Source organism: Saccostrea cucullata, unplaced genomic scaffold, assembly GCF_032062105.1.
Source record: "Saccostrea cucullata isolate Sc308-1 unplaced genomic scaffold, CSIRO_AGI_Scuc_v1 ctg3859, whole genome shotgun sequence".
Classification (NCBI taxonomy): Eukaryota; Metazoa; Mollusca; class Bivalvia; order Ostreida; family Ostreidae; genus Saccostrea; species Saccostrea cuccullata.
The window spans coordinates 62838-78465 of NW_026937571.1; the positions used below are offsets into that span (position 1 = coordinate 62838).

Genomic DNA, 15628 nt, shown 5'->3' on the forward strand with positions numbered 1-15628 from the left:
GTTCTTTTTAACAAATTTAATGCGTTATAACAAATTATGGAATTCGTTTAAACAAATTAAATTCGTTATAACAAGTTTTAGAATCTGTTAAAACGAGTTTACAAATTCAACAAATTTGTTATAACGGATTAAATTCATTATGACGAATTCAAAGATATTGTTTTAACGAATTTAATTCGTTATAACAAATTCAACAATTATATAAATAGTTCAAAATCATTTTTTGATAGGAGTAGAGACTTTCCTGTTTTAAAAGATTTTTCATATATGTGAATGTATTATAACCGATATATAATACAATGGATATGGTGAAGTGATTTTGAACACTTGATTCTTTAAATATTTTACCCTTGATACCCTGGGGCCATAAAATTCACAATTTTGGTAGAAGCACCTAGTTCGACATAATAAGTTTAATTAGTTTATATAAATACCTACATTTTCATGTCACCTTTTAAAAGAATAAAGTGCATTTTTTTTATATAAACAATACAGTACCCCCTTGTTAATTACCAGAACCCCTGAACACACAAACACACTTTTGTATAATATTTTAATACATTTAGTGTAAATTAGTTTATTTAATATCTGGACACATTGCAGTAAATATAAATTTTCACAAGAAATAATTGCATTTTCGCTATATAATCAATAGCATACCCAGGTATCTTGTAACACCAAACTGTTGACCCTGGGGCCATGAATTTCAAAACAATTTTGGACTTCAAAATGAAAAGGTGTTTCATTGACAGTTTTGATTTTAAAATCATACTATCAACAGTTTGACTGCTTGATGTCCTGAGATGAACAGAAAAGAAGACATTTCAAAATTGACTTAATTTTAGTGGTTTTTGCTTCCCATCCCCCAGGCGGTCATCAGGGGGGCAAAAAAGATGAAATTCACAATTTTTGTTAGTAACCATTTAACCATAGATGATATATGATAAATTTACAGCTATTAACCTGAGAATTGGTTCAGTGGTGCCAGAGAAGACACAGGTGAAATGTTCAAATGTTAACGCATAAACATACACCTAAAATTATCAATACACTTAAAATCATCGATACACAATCATCTTAAATCATCATTTGACAAGCACTATAACAATACACAAACATTTTTCAATACAAAAGAAAAATAAATTTTAAATCATCAATAGAATGTTCACAACTATAGTGACAGACCTTAATTTACAAAGAGATTGCATTGGCAAAATACCTTTCCTGACTGAATTAGGCAAAAGAGTAATTGTTTTGTTGTTGTAAAAATATTAATAATTTACATTTATACTTACACATTTATCTTCAGCACCTGTGACAACATATTTCCCACAAGGACTTAGATCCACTCCACAGGGAAATGATCTGTTCAGGTGACCCTCATATCTTCTTACACATCTGTAATTCACACAATGTATACAATATCATATTTCATTTCACATCAAATAACTGAAACCTCTTACCATGGCAACATTCTGGAATTCATACGAGCTAGCTGAATGCCAATTTAACAGATGTGTTCAGAAATTATAAGTGGGTTTAAATTCCCTCCTGGACTTTAATGGTACACTTTTACCTTGTATGTACCATAACTATAGCTTAGTACTTGAAAATTTTACTCTAAATAAACACAATAAACACAATGGATCTAAATGACCAGAATGTCTTTTAATTTCTGACCTGTTTGCGCGGAGGTCCCAGAGTTTGATGCAGTCACCTGCTGCAGATGTCAGGAATAAATCGTAAGCATCACGTGGGTGTGAGACAAACTTAGATCCCTAAAAGCACAAATGAAGAATTACGGAATGTTCAAACATAAAAGATACAAAAACTGATTATTCAGATTTGCTATTAATGAGACTTTACCTCATGTTGTTTTATACAATGAACAGGTCTGGTATGGACATCAGAGATGACTCGTACACACTTGCCTATGTTCATGTCATACACCTCTAGTGTTTTACTACTGCCAGCACACATCACTATGTCTTAGTAAGAATTGAAGAAATTATTTTCAAAAACTTCTTTAGGAATGACCATTATAATACCCATTCCCTGCCATTTTAACTCTATAGTAGGGCTATTTTTCGGTAACTGTCGTTAAGTGAATATTTATTTACTAGTCACTATTACCCCATGCAGGTCTTAGAAAATAAATTAAATAAACAACTTGATATCAAGGATAAGGTTTCTCCATAAAAAAATAAAGCCTTGAAATATATTTTACAGTCTTTCTTATGACATTGATTTACCAAATAGTCATGATTTAATGCAATGACCACCCACAGTTATAAAAGAAAATGTTTCTAGTAGTCTAGTTTATATGCAGCCCTTTTCTCTCAAATTTAAGGCATAATCATGATTTGTAGAGCAGAAAGACATGATCTTATATCTCCCTTAACTATGCTTGCAATGATGCAGTAGCATTACACATTTTGTATTAACTTCCAATCAGCTGAAGTGTCTAGGAAGGATACAGGAGTAGAAATCGTTTACTGCAGACATGGCTGTGATGTACTGGGCATCCACTGTGAAGGACTGAACTTGCTTGAATTTACTCTTGTTCACATACCTAGATATCAATGAAAATTGGAATGATTTTAGCATGAAAGCTACCGGGTAGTTTAAATTCAAAATACCGATATCCATTTTGTTGTTGGCACTGACCTTTTGATATCTTGTTTAGTGGGATCCAGGTGGTATTTGTACATGTACAGTGTGTTAGAGGAGGTTAATATCAGGAACCGGTCCATATAATAGAACTGGGCATTTTTAATCTCCTTAGGAAATGGTGCATTTTCCTATTTAAAAACATAAACATGCCTTATATAGCTCACAGAATGAAAAACTCCCAGAACTGTACTATTTTAACATTAACAATTCTATACAAAGGAGCAGATTAAGCATCTGTGATAATTAATTAAAGAATAACCTTGTCTTTCTTTTGTCCCTCTCCTTCTGCTAGGTTGTGGAGTTTGGTTGCTATGGTGAGGACAGCCTCAGTTTGACCCCGTTGCCATAGCCTTACTGTTTTATCATCACAAGCTGTTACCAACCAGTTGGAATCACAACTCCATCGCACATCATTTACAATGTGGTTGTGAGCTACAATGTACATAATATTGATGCATATACATGTATCTAATATTTTTATATTTAATTGCAATTTTTTGCAGAGGAAAGAAAAATATGAAAATAAGCAAGAACTACATGTACATGTAACTTCATTGTCAATTAAAGAGTTGAAGCATTTACATGTATCAAACACACATTCTGTTTTTAGGATGTGAAAACTTGTACTATGAGTTACCTAAACTATAACTTTTCTTTTCCTTGTATGGAATTTTGAACACTTGGGCAGACTTGTTGGCAAGACCACAGGCTAGACTAAGGCCATCTCCTATAAATACACACATAATGGAATGATGAACAAGAGACGTTTGTGAAACACATATCCCCCCCCCTCCTTTTGGATATTGAATTTTCCTAAGTCCAAGAGTAGGGATGGAACGATATATCGATATATCATGATATATGTGAGGATGAAACACATACATCGATACATATGAAGAAATGTCGCCCCCAAAAAATCTGACTTCTGTTTTTCCTTGTTTATTTAACATTTGGGGTTAAATATATAAAATAAACAAGCTAAATATAAATAAAGATATGAAATAAATAATAAACACCACTTGAGTCAAATATTTTTGTTTTACAACACATAAGCAACAATTTTGAATAAATTATTCTCATTTGCAAAGAAATAATTTGTTTATTTCAATGCAAAAAAAGATTTTATAAGCAATTAAACATATCGTGATACATATCGTATCGTGGCTCAAATATTGTGATACGTATCGATATAGAAAAAGTTGTATCGTCCCAGCCCTATCCAAGAGGCATAACGCTGTCAAAATTGCTCAATCGTACCCAAAACAAAACTTGATCTAGATATTCTTTTGATAAATCTGCATACAAATTTCATTTCAGTATGTGCAACCTCTGCAAAGAAAATGAATGGAAACTGGTGGACGGACAGACAAACAGACCGACCGACTGACAAACAGAGAAAAGCAAATGCCCTCCCTTCTTCAAAGGGGGGCATAAATATGAGTAATCAAAGATTACAAAGCTCACCTACCTTTTTCAGGTAGGGCTCAGTAACTTGGAAATGAAACTTGCTCCTAAAACTTCATTGCAGGGTATAAGCATAAGCTTATCTTGACTTTGCAGAAGGGAGCAAAAAAGAATTTTAATAAAAACATGTAAAAGTGAGTATTGATGTTAAAGTTGAAGACATACCAGAGTAAGATATTGCATTAACAGGAGTAGGTCTTTCAGCAACTTCCCAACCACACACAAAGTCTTTTGGAGGACCAGGATTGGCAGGGTATTCCTTCTCTAAAGCATTCCTTTTATGGAAAATAGTGTCTTATTAAATACTTAATAAATAAACATTACATATACTAAGAAGCATAAAAAAAGAACTTAAGTTAATGTGCCCATTGAAAGTGAAAATATTCAACAACACTTTTATAATACAAATATTAATTATAAGAAATTACTCTGTTTTATGTCACCACTTACTCTAGTAAATCTGTAGATTGTTTCCTTTTAATTGTGGATGTTTGTTTTGTAGAACTTGTTTTTGGTTTAAACATGGTTGTTCTTAAAAGAGAATAAAAAACAATCAAAACTTTGACATTTCATACATTGTAGGAAAAGTCTAGCTGTCCCTTGTTGCCTTAGTATCAATTACAACTAGACATAAATGTGACCGTACAATCATACAATGTAATTACCTGGGAGCCTCAGTGTAGCCTGATGACTTGATTTTACTCTGAAAAGTCAGGGGTTGATCTTTCACACCTTGACCTTGCTTTCCTGGAGAAAGGTACCCTGCTTGCATAAAATCAATTTTCATTACATCAACTCTTTCACCTGCTTAATTTATCAATTTTACTTTTAATGTGTTTTAATCACTATTTCATTATGCTTGACATAAATGAGTGCACTCAAAATTTAGTGCAATCATCTTCTTCAATTGATTTGCATTAACATTAAATTAACATACAAGTTTTAACGAAGACATGTACATGTATTGGTTTCGTCATATTTTGGTGTGTGCATAAATAAGCCGACAAGAAACAGCATGATCAAAATACAGTCAAACTTCTTAATCTCAGACTCAATCAAAAACTTTGAGACATACAAGGAAAAGGATTCCAGATATCCAGGGCAGAGTAGTGTATTTAAAGTCAGAATAAGAAACTGGGACTTCCAAATCACTTTCACATGTCCAAGGTATTCGAGATATCGATGTTCGAGATACAGAAGTTGAACTGTATATGAATACTGCCATAACAGTTTAAGTACATTTATAGTAACAGATTTTAATAAACCCAAACTTCAACTTCTGAAATGCATCACCCAGTTCTGGAATTAATAAACACCTTTCTGTTTTTTAGAGGAGGCCTCTTCTTTTTGTTTAGGAACCAGACCTTGTTTGAGGATTGAATTTGGCAACATGGGATCACTGCAAGTAGAGCAGATTATTGTAGTACAGATCTGTACAATATAAATAAATCTTCATCTCAGCATTGTCCTCTCCCATTTCAACAAAACATCATACAAATAATCACAACAGTGTACTAGAATGAAGAAATGATAAAATTGTCAATTAGATATATGTACAAAAGTTCATTGTACTAATCCTAGAAGTCTGGAGTTTACCTGGATAGTACAGTTAAATTGGGTGATTTATTGTCTGACGTTTGATTGGCTGGCAGTTCGGAAGAGAGGCTTGATAAATCCTCTATACTTGAGCTAAAGTTGTAGGGTTTTGATCTTGATGTGGCATGGTCCCATTTCAATAAATGAACATGATTCTGAAAATGGCTACCAATGACACAGAATATCTGAAATCAATATACAGGTATCCTCAAAATAAGACAAGCTCAACAGTATCATAAGACTGGTATCTATCTTGTTTACTAGTGAAAAGACATCGTTAGCAAACTTTACAAGATCATCTCTATACTGTTGACTATAAGTTGTGAATTTCTGCTGTGCTGTTGTATTTAGCCTGACCTTTTCTGGTTCCTCCCCCTGACTGAAGTAAGCAGAACCAGCATTGTTAATGCACACTTCCTTCCTACCATCTGATGTTGGAGGTATCGGATCTATGGAAGAAAACACAGGTTAACTCATGTAATAGCTCTTCAAATTTTAATAGGTAAAACTTCAAAAAATATATGCACCTTGTAGATCAAAATATTGGATAACTTCCATTGTCTTGGCATTTATTTGAAGAATTGCTCCTGTAGTACCAACTACTAACATAGGAGAAGCACTGAAGAGGTCTCTATAAAACAGATTTCAAAATTAAAGACATTCGAATAAAAATAATAATTTCTATTTTGACAAGATATAAAAAACACAAGAAATAATGATATATGAGCTTAGTTTTATCACAATGATGTGTATGGAACATGCTGTTAAATGTACCTGATCATAGTGTTAGCTCGCTGTAGGAAGCCGACAGATCGAGCGGAGCTTCCTCTGTCATCCTCTGGGACCCAGGAGAAGTAGAGACCGAGAACAGCACATCCTGTCTCTGCCACGTCCTGTACGGACACTTCCTCCCTCGGCTCTCCCCCGTCTCCTCGTCTCTGATAGGAGGGCTTACTACTGATAGTTACTGGACCTGTAATATAACACATCACTTACTACTGATAGTTACTGGTAGGGATGGGTATCGCCAGAAATTTCGTATCATGATATATCACGATTTTTTCCCAAAATATCACAATAATATCATGATATTTTTACAAGCAATTTTTACAATGATTTTAAATAAATAGTCATTTTTTTCATAAAAATACGCTAGAAAAAAAGAATTTCACTTTTTAAAAAAATTTTATGTACCGGTACATAAAATTAATCATGTGGATGCACTCTCTACCATCGGCTCATGCATTCACCTCTGTCGTTGGCTCGCGTATATCACAGTGATAAACACAAGAAATAGTGCGTTTGTTTTAATTCATTATAAATCAATTGCTATGGTGTTATGTCTGAGTTTTGAGGTAGATATTTACTAAATAAATCCTGAACTGTTATTTTAATTTGGGAAAATCTTGCAAATATTACATTTTATATTGTATGTCAAAAATCTTGACTTGAGCCCATTGCAGAGGTGTCTGAGAGAGGAACGAACGACAACTCTGCATGGGAGATTGGTTTGGATAGTAGGATATGCCATTCTTTTCACTTTTTACAACATTTTTTTTTTAGACTTTTTGTAATTGTAATTTGAAAGATTGAACAAATAAATAAATGATTTCTGGACTTTATAATATGTACCTAAATACTAGGGATGTGCAATTTTATCGGTATACCGGTATATCGTGATTTTTTTGTTGCGTGATACGTACAGTGATACGGAGACCTAAAGACTGGTCTTTAGGTACATATTATAAAGTTCAGAGATTATTCATTTATTTGTTCAATCTTTCAAATTACAATTACAGAAAGTATAAAAAATGTTGTAAAAAGTGAAAAGAACGGCATCTTACCATCCAAACATAATTGATTTTATGTACATAAAAATTTCAAGAAAGTAAAATTTTGTTTTTCTAGCATATTTTTTAGAAAAATAATGACTTTTCATATAAAATCATTGTAAAAACTGCTTTTAAAAATATCATGATATTATCGTGATATTGTGGGAAAAAATCGTGATATATCGCGATATGAAATTTTTGGCGATACCCATCCCTACTAAATACCGGTATTTAGGTCTCTGTATCACGATATGTATCACGCATTAAAAAAATGTGATATACCGGTATACCGATAAAATCGCACATCCCTAGTTACTGGACCTGTAATATAACAACAAGATCTCAACCAGTGACAGAATTCACTGGACCTGTAATATAACGCTAGTTTTTCCTTAAGATCTTTACTGTTACAATCTTTTCTTTATTCTTTATGACCAATAGATTAAAATTAGCTTAATAGGCTTCATTTTGATGAATAAAGTAAACATAAGATTCAAAGAGCTGATAAATTTCTTTAAAAGTTTTCCGAGAACTGAACATATTAATACTGGTATAACTAAACATTCAAACTTCTTATTACCATCTTTTGAAGATCTTGGTGTCGGCAGTGCTTGCTCTTTATTGAGGCGATATTTATCCATTATTTTTCCAATGTTAATTTGATGAACACACCGAAAATCTTTTCCATCAGACAAGTCAAATACTCTCACAATCCCATCCGCCGTTCCTATGGCAACCTGGGGTAGGTGAAAGTTCATGGTCATGCTGATGAATGGGGAGGCAGTGATAATGGTGGACTGGTAGACCAGTGATAGGTCTGCTATGTTCCATACCTATAAAAAGTGATCATCATGCACTGAGATATGATTGGGTAAAATGAACAAAAAAGGATCTTTATTTCCCACCTGTTGATACAATTTAAAATATTAGATACATGACAATTTATTCTTGATAGAAATGAATATCAAATCCATGTTTTACAAATGAATTTTAACAGAAAAAGAGCATATAAATACAAAACATAAAAACAAGTCAAAACCTTGAATGTTCTGTCTTCAGATATTGTGACTAGAGTTGATGAGTAATGAGGACAAAATTCAGCACAAGTGACTCGATTCATGTGGCCCTCTAGTGCAGCTATTACCTCCGATTTCTGAAAATAATGGAAACTGTTATTTACAGACGAAATATGCCTTTTTGTCAGCACTTGCATGTTTGTGAATTTGTTGTTAATTGTGTAATTTGTCTATTAATTAATAAACTTACATTAGAACGCAGAATAAGAACATCATTATTATTGCAGGCTGCCACAAGGGAATCATCAGGACTAAATGCACAGTGTTGTATGTACCCAAGTGTTGTACCTATAATCACGCCTTTTATCTGCTCATCTAAAAATTAAGCTATGAATTACTGCAGTATGCATACATCAAATACTGAAGAAAATAATTTAGCAAAACTGTTTAAACTTTCTTGAATAAATTGAGTATGACAAGTTTTTGATTGATGATTGATGTCTCTACCCTTCACTGCCTTCTCCTGAGCCTGATGAATGTTCCACACAATCAAGTAGTCTTCTGCTGCAGAACACAGTCTTTTGGGTTTTGAAACATTCCCTAGCACCAAACTGGTGAGAATATTCCTGTGTCCTTCAAGTTTCAATGGCTACAGATGTAAATATTCATTACTTAATAGAACTTCAGATGGCAAAAGTAGTACTGATATAAGCAAGATTCTGTACACTTTATATCTTTATTAAATTAAAATATTAATTCAAATGTTTTAGTATAATCATTTTCAGTTATAAGAAATTTCATGTAACTACTGTATATTGCAGAAATTTATCTCATTTCAATTCAATGCATTTAAGATATAAAACTTCTAATAATTAGGTTTCAGTAAATATTTTTATATAAAATATAGAGAATATTAAACAACATGGCATGGATTCTCTAGAAAAAATTAAGTGGAATATAAAATATTGCTGTTTGATTATAATAAATCTGTCAGTTTTTACATTAATTTTACTTGTTCAAGTACTTATTCTCTACTATATATTGAAGTCGTTTCATCAAAACTACAATATCACTTTCTCCTTTCCTTGAGTGGATGAGTTTATCAGACTTCAGATAGACAGTTAATTCTTTCATATTAAAATTGACAAATTTAAAACTACCTGAGCAGATGGATCTTGTACATTCCAAACACCCACTGTTGTTCTTGTCAATGGCAGTCCTATGAACATTCCATCACAAGCCACTTGAACATGGGCAGGGTTGTACCCAGTTTTCATACATTCTACATACTCCATTTTCATTTACTGGCATAAAATTGTCTTCATAATTTATTCATGAATATGTCTTTTGTGGTTGAAAATAATCATATTGATCAAGACCTGTGCAGAAAGACGATAAAGATGTAATTAACTCAATCAATAAAAGAAACAAGTTCAATCAACCCAAACAAACTTAGGAATGTCCGATGATCAGGATTAATAAACACATTAACAGATCATGAATGGATAGGCCTATACCATAAAAACAATCACCGGTTTGAAGAACTAGCCTATAACAGAGGAAATTCTATCCACAGTTGGCAAGCCGATTTCTTGTTCTCTCACAATTTTTGTCGTGTCAAAGAAAAATTTAACACTCTTTCACATTAAAATTTTCAAGGGAGGTCACAAGACAGTGCGAACTGACATAACGAGAGGGAAAAAGCAAAGAACCTTTTTTCATGGCGTGAAAGTTTGTTTACAATCTCTAGACAGGTTCGGACAACTCGTTCCATGACTTAGTCGTATGAATTCATTTTTCGAATATTCTTTCAAAAACAGTCTGAAAAACAAACAATAAAACCAACACAAAACAAAACAATTTAAAAAATCTGACAAAATACTCATTGATAATTTAGGAAGTGAGTCCCCTGTGAAGAGAAATAAAAAAAAAAAAAAAGCACAGGTTCCTGGGGACAGACCCCCCCCCCCCCCCCCGGGAATAAGGTTGACTCACAAAATCCACGAACACTGGTTCCCAAAAACCATTGATGATTCCACAGTAATATGATCTTTTATATCTTATGTGTCATATGCCAACCCCATCCCATCCCCCGAACTTTTTCTAAAAAAAGGTCGAAAAGAGAAAGAACACTTTCTGTATATTGACTTATTTCTTTATAAAATGATTCCTTTACATCTGCATGTAGAGAACAGTTCAAAGTACTCTGTAAACTATAACAAGACTTTAAAATCATGACTCAAATTTAATTCATTCATATAACGAAATACAATAATTATCATGATGCTTCACCTTTGTCTTGTGATAGCTCAACCTTTAGTGGATTTATTTTAAACAACTTAATATGAATTGCAGAATTATTCCTTGACTGAGTTTCTGCTTCCAGGTCATCTGTTTGAGGTTCAAGGTCATCAACTAATTCGACGGTTGAAGTGTGAGCAGACATTTCCACAGAACCTTGACCTTTGGATTGTAACTGTAAGGCCAGGTTTATAGCCCTGTTTATTGCTGCACCAAGACCATGAATGTAAACCTCATTTTCAGAATCCAGGATTTTCTGTGATCTCTCCAGCTGACAGTTAAAATTAGTCTTTCTGGTAACATACACATCTGTTTTCCTCTTGGGCAATTTCCTTGGGAGGCGCTTTCTCAACTCATATTCTTCTTTGTCTATCAACTCCTTGAAGTCTTTTGTGGACCTTCAATAAAAGTAACAATGGTTAATACCTTGGAATATTCTCATAACAAAACATGTAACAAAGTTTTTTAAAGGATCTTGAAGTGCACTTAGTAGATTGTTAGTGATTCATGTATAAAATAAAAGTGGTGACAAGAAACTTGAATATCAGAGAGCTAATGTATCTAAGAAAGAACGTGATCTTGAAATAGAACATAGTGTATCATGAAGAACTGAACCTATGTCCAAATACAAAAGCAACACTTAATTCATATCGCATTTTATGTTATAAAATATACATTCTATATATTGTGCATCATGCAAGAAGTTTGCTTCACGGAAGACCTTAGAGGTACAATGTACTTTAGGACAGATCTACACCATACAAAATATTTTTGTAAAACACTTAGGCCTCCTCCCCCAAATTGGAATTTTTCTAAGTCCAAAAGGGCATAACTTTGTCAAAAATGGTGCGATCGTACCCAAAACAGAACTTGACCTAGATATTTATCTGATATATCTGTATACCAAATTTCAGTATGTGCAACCTCTGTGAAGAAATGAACAGAAACTGCAAATAAATGGAATTTTTCTAAATCCAAGGGGCATAACTCTATTAAAAATGGCGCAACTGTACCCAAAACAAAACTTGATCTAGATATTCATCTGATATATCTGTATACCAAATTTCATTTCAGTATGTGCAACGGTTGTGAAGAAAATGAACGGAAACTAAGTGGAACAACAGCCGACTGACAGACTGCAGCAAAGCAATATGCCCTCCCTTCTTCGAAGGGGGGCATAAAAAAAATTGACAATTGACATCTACAAAATGTAGTTCAGACACAGCAAACAAAGCAAGGCTGGTATTAATATCCCTAGATGGACCATCCCTGTAGATAAGGTAGTCCTGGGAATTAACCTGCTTCATAAATTTAAGCTGGACACTTTTATATAAAAGTAGGTCAGATCCATCATCCTATGCAGTTCAGGTAATTAATGTACATCCCTAGATGTATCTTCCATGCAAGTTTGGTAAAGGTGAGGCTCGAATTTACTAAGGAGTGGACATTAAGCAAAATCTTCAGCATGTTCCCTCATCTGGAAAATGTGGAGCAAGTCAAGCAAATTTAGTAATGTCATCTTTAGTCTAGGTAGAATGGTTCTGTTCCAAAAATTTAAATTGGCAATGCTGCTGCAACTGAAAACGAAGGCCAATTCCAAAATCCAAAGCAGTTCTGGTGTGGTGTCTCTAGATGCCTCATTCATGCAAGTTGGGTATGACTTAAAATAACTTGAGAATGGACTTGCTTCAAAAACTTTATTATTGGCACTCATCCAGAAAATCCCTATCCCTAGATGCATCATTCATGCAAGTTCAGTTTGAGAAGGACTAATCAGGTCCAGCACAATACCCTAATCAAGTTATATAGCTTGTTAAAGCTATATAGCTTTATCAAGGTATTACATTCAAATACCTTGATTAAGGTATTTTATGTACAGAAAATACAAAAAAAATTCTTTAAAAATTAAATTTAAAAGTCGAATTACGAGTTGTTGTCAGTGTGTCCACTCGTGCATGAAAAGCACTCTGGTATTAAAAAGACAGCATAAAAGAACGATGACATGCTTTTATACTGATTTCTTTGGGTTTGCATGAGTACTTTACATGCAAGGGTGAATTTACTGACAACAACTCAGAACTTGACTTTCAGTATTTAATTTTTAAAGATCTTTTTTTTAATTTTCATTTCATAAAATACCTTGATCAACCTTTATCAGGGTATTGTGCTAATACTCCAGTGTGGTAGAGGTTCACTGTGAGATAATTTTGACTTGAAATATCAAAGGAGCATAGGGAATGACTACAAATTTAATAAAATATTATAATACAATCTCTAATTCAGGGCTAAAACAGGTTGGGCACAGTTCCTTTTTCGGGGAAGTATTACTGTAAAAGGGAACTATTACTCTTTTCAGTAATAAACTAGAAATATGTCCATAGGACATGAATGCCCCGCCAAGGATATTTAGTAAAGCAACATGAAAATTCGTATGTGTATAAAATTTGATCACTTTGGTTCAGGTAGGGGTTATAGTTACTAAGGAATAAAAATGTAGGTCAGATCCAGCATCCGAAGCAAGTCTGTTAGTGTCCATCCCTAGATGCATCATCCATGCAAGTTTGGTTCAGGTAGGGCTTAAAGTTACTTGAGAATAAAAATGTAGGTCAGATCCAGCATCCGAAGCAAGTCTGGTAGTGTCCATCCCTAGATGCATCATCCATGCAAGTTTGGTTCAGGCAGGGCTTATAGTTACTTGGGAATGAAAATATAGGTCAGATTCAGCATCCGAAGCAAGTCTGGTAGTGTCCATCCCTAGATGCATCATCCATGCAAGTTTGGTTCAGGCAGGGCTTATAGTTACTTGGGAATGAAAATATAGGTCAGATTCAGCATCCGAAGCAAGTCTGGTTGTGTCCTTCCCTAGATGCATCATCCATGCAAGTTTGGTTCAGGCAGGGCTAATAGTTACTTGGGAATGAAAATATAGGTCAGATCCAGCATCCGAAGCAAGTCTGGTAGTGTCCATCCCTAGATGCATCATCCATGCAAGTTTGGTTCAGGCAGGGCTTATAGTTATTAGGGAATTAAAATATAGGTCAGATCCAGCATCTGAAGCAAGTCTGGTAGTGTCCATCCCTAGATGCATCATCCATGCAAGTTTGGTTCAGGTAGGGCTTATAGTTACTTGGGAATGAAAATGTAGGTCAGATTCAGCATCCGAAGCAAGTCTGGTAGTGTCCATCTCTATATGCATCATCCATGCAAGTTTGGTTTGGGTAGGGCTTATAGTTCCTTAGGAATGGACCTGCTTCAAAAACTTTAACCTGGTCACTCATCAGGAAAATGTAGGTCAGATCCAGCATCCGAAGCAAGTCTGGTAGTGTTCATCCCTAGATGCATCGTCCATGAAAGTTTGGATTGGGTAGGGCTTATAGTTCCTTGGAAATGGACCTGCTCCAAAAACTTTAACCTGGTCACTTATCTGGAAAATGTAGGTCAGATCCAGCATCCGAAGCAAGTCTGGTAGTGTTCATCTATAGATGCATCATCCATGCAAGTTTGTATCAACATGTGAAGTTTGATAACACCAACTTGAATGGTATGTTCAAATCTGAGCTAAACACCAATTTAAGAAAAGCGAGGTCAAGGTCAAAGGAAAGGTCAGGGTCAAAAAATGTTGATGCAGTTGCATAGCTCTCATCAATATCTATCAGCATATGAAGTTTGATGAAAATATCTTGGATAGTTTCAAAGAAACTTAGCTTTGAACAGAGCTAAACGCAAAGTGTGACGGAAGACAGACGGACGGAAGGACAGAAGGACAGAAGGACGGAAAGACGGAAGGACAGAAGACGGACATGACAAACACTATATGCCCCGGCCATATTCATGGCGGGGCATAAAAACATTACTGAATTCGGGAATTTTCACTCATTTAGTCTCTATTCTCTTGTTTGTTTTGAATAAAAGATAAAGTGCAAGAATATTTTCACATCCTCTAATATTTATTGTCTATTAAGTGTATGTGTGCTCAAAACTGCAATATTTATTGCTGCAAAAAGCTGAAAAAGAGTGATGAAATATTTCTATGATATAGATTTCTTACGGTAGCTTACCTGTGTTAAAATTGTGATAATGGATACGTTCAGCACTTGCTAACCCGTTCGTGAGATTATTCGTTCTAATTTAATTTTATACTATTTCTTTAAATGAAATCGTAATAATAATTTTAAATATCATTGCTTCTTTTACAGATGAAAATAATTATTTGAAATATTAAATTTCAAACGACATTCTTTTAAAATGGTCATAGAACGAATGCCCTTCTTAGATTCCATACTTTTGGTACCATTTATCAACAAGGAAAATTATTAAATCTCATCTTACTCTTGTCTGCAGCAATGGAGGTCCGAATTTTTCAGTCAGCAAGGTTTGTTTGATAAAGATAAAACACATCACACTGTATTTTTTATGCACTTTTTATTTAATAAATGGATTAGAGGCATTATTTAAAAAATGTGACAAAAATTCCCCAATTAAGTAATGTTTTATTACTGAAAAGAGTAATAGTTCCCTTTTATAGTAATACTTCCCCGAAAAAGGAACTGTGCCCAACCTGTAAAAATCCTGTCCCATTGGAAAATCTTTTCCCCTAAAATAAGTTCAAGAAGACAAATGCACTCACTTTTCATTATTCTCAGCTCTACTACTCTTACTTGTTCCATCATAACTCGCAGACATGTTAATGATATTTTGATATTAATAATATTTAAATGCAGTCAAAATACACTGAGGCACGGTAAG

The 15628-nt window shown here is 33.9% G+C and overlaps 2 protein-coding genes across 2 annotated transcripts in view; both read right to left on the bottom strand.

Annotated features, from left to right (window-relative positions):
• LOC134248414 (WD repeat-containing protein 27-like) overlaps window positions 1–9960 on the bottom strand; it is a 30102-nt gene extending 20142 nt beyond the window's left edge. Inside the window, exons 1-20 of the mRNA XM_062730822.1 lie at window positions 9742–9960; window positions 9089–9230; window positions 8832–8956; window positions 8605–8718; window positions 8146–8398; window positions 6508–6706; window positions 6261–6364; window positions 6091–6182; window positions 5734–5918; window positions 5454–5536; window positions 4803–4899; window positions 4588–4668; window positions 4303–4412; window positions 3311–3400; window positions 2933–3105; window positions 2668–2801; window positions 2478–2572; window positions 1867–1988; window positions 1681–1778; window positions 1284–1398 (exon numbers count right to left, since the gene is read on the bottom strand). Coding sequence (XP_062586806.1) covers window positions 1284–1398; window positions 1681–1778; window positions 1867–1988; window positions 2478–2572; window positions 2668–2801; window positions 2933–3105; window positions 3311–3400; window positions 4303–4412; window positions 4588–4668; window positions 4803–4899; window positions 5454–5536; window positions 5734–5918; window positions 6091–6182; window positions 6261–6364; window positions 6508–6706; window positions 8146–8398; window positions 8605–8718; window positions 8832–8956; window positions 9089–9230; window positions 9742–9882 — 2553 coding nt within the window. The 5' untranslated portion in view covers window positions 9883–9960. The remainder of the gene's footprint in view (window positions 1–1283; window positions 1399–1680; window positions 1779–1866; window positions 1989–2477; window positions 2573–2667; window positions 2802–2932; window positions 3106–3310; window positions 3401–4302; window positions 4413–4587; window positions 4669–4802; window positions 4900–5453; window positions 5537–5733; window positions 5919–6090; window positions 6183–6260; window positions 6365–6507; window positions 6707–8145; window positions 8399–8604; window positions 8719–8831; window positions 8957–9088; window positions 9231–9741) is intronic.
• An 846-nt stretch (window positions 9961–10806) lies between these two features.
• Window positions 10807–15622, bottom strand: LOC134248411 (ribonuclease P protein subunit p20-like). Its single transcript, XM_062730816.1, has 2 exons — window positions 15510–15622; window positions 10807–11280 (listed from the first exon to the last, which is right to left on the bottom strand). The coding sequence occupies exons 1-2, from the start codon at window positions 15563–15565 to the stop codon at window positions 10860–10862; spliced, it is 477 nt and encodes a 158-aa protein (XP_062586800.1). The 5' UTR covers window positions 15566–15622; the 3' UTR covers window positions 10807–10859.
• Between the last annotated feature and the right edge of the window lie 6 nt (window positions 15623–15628).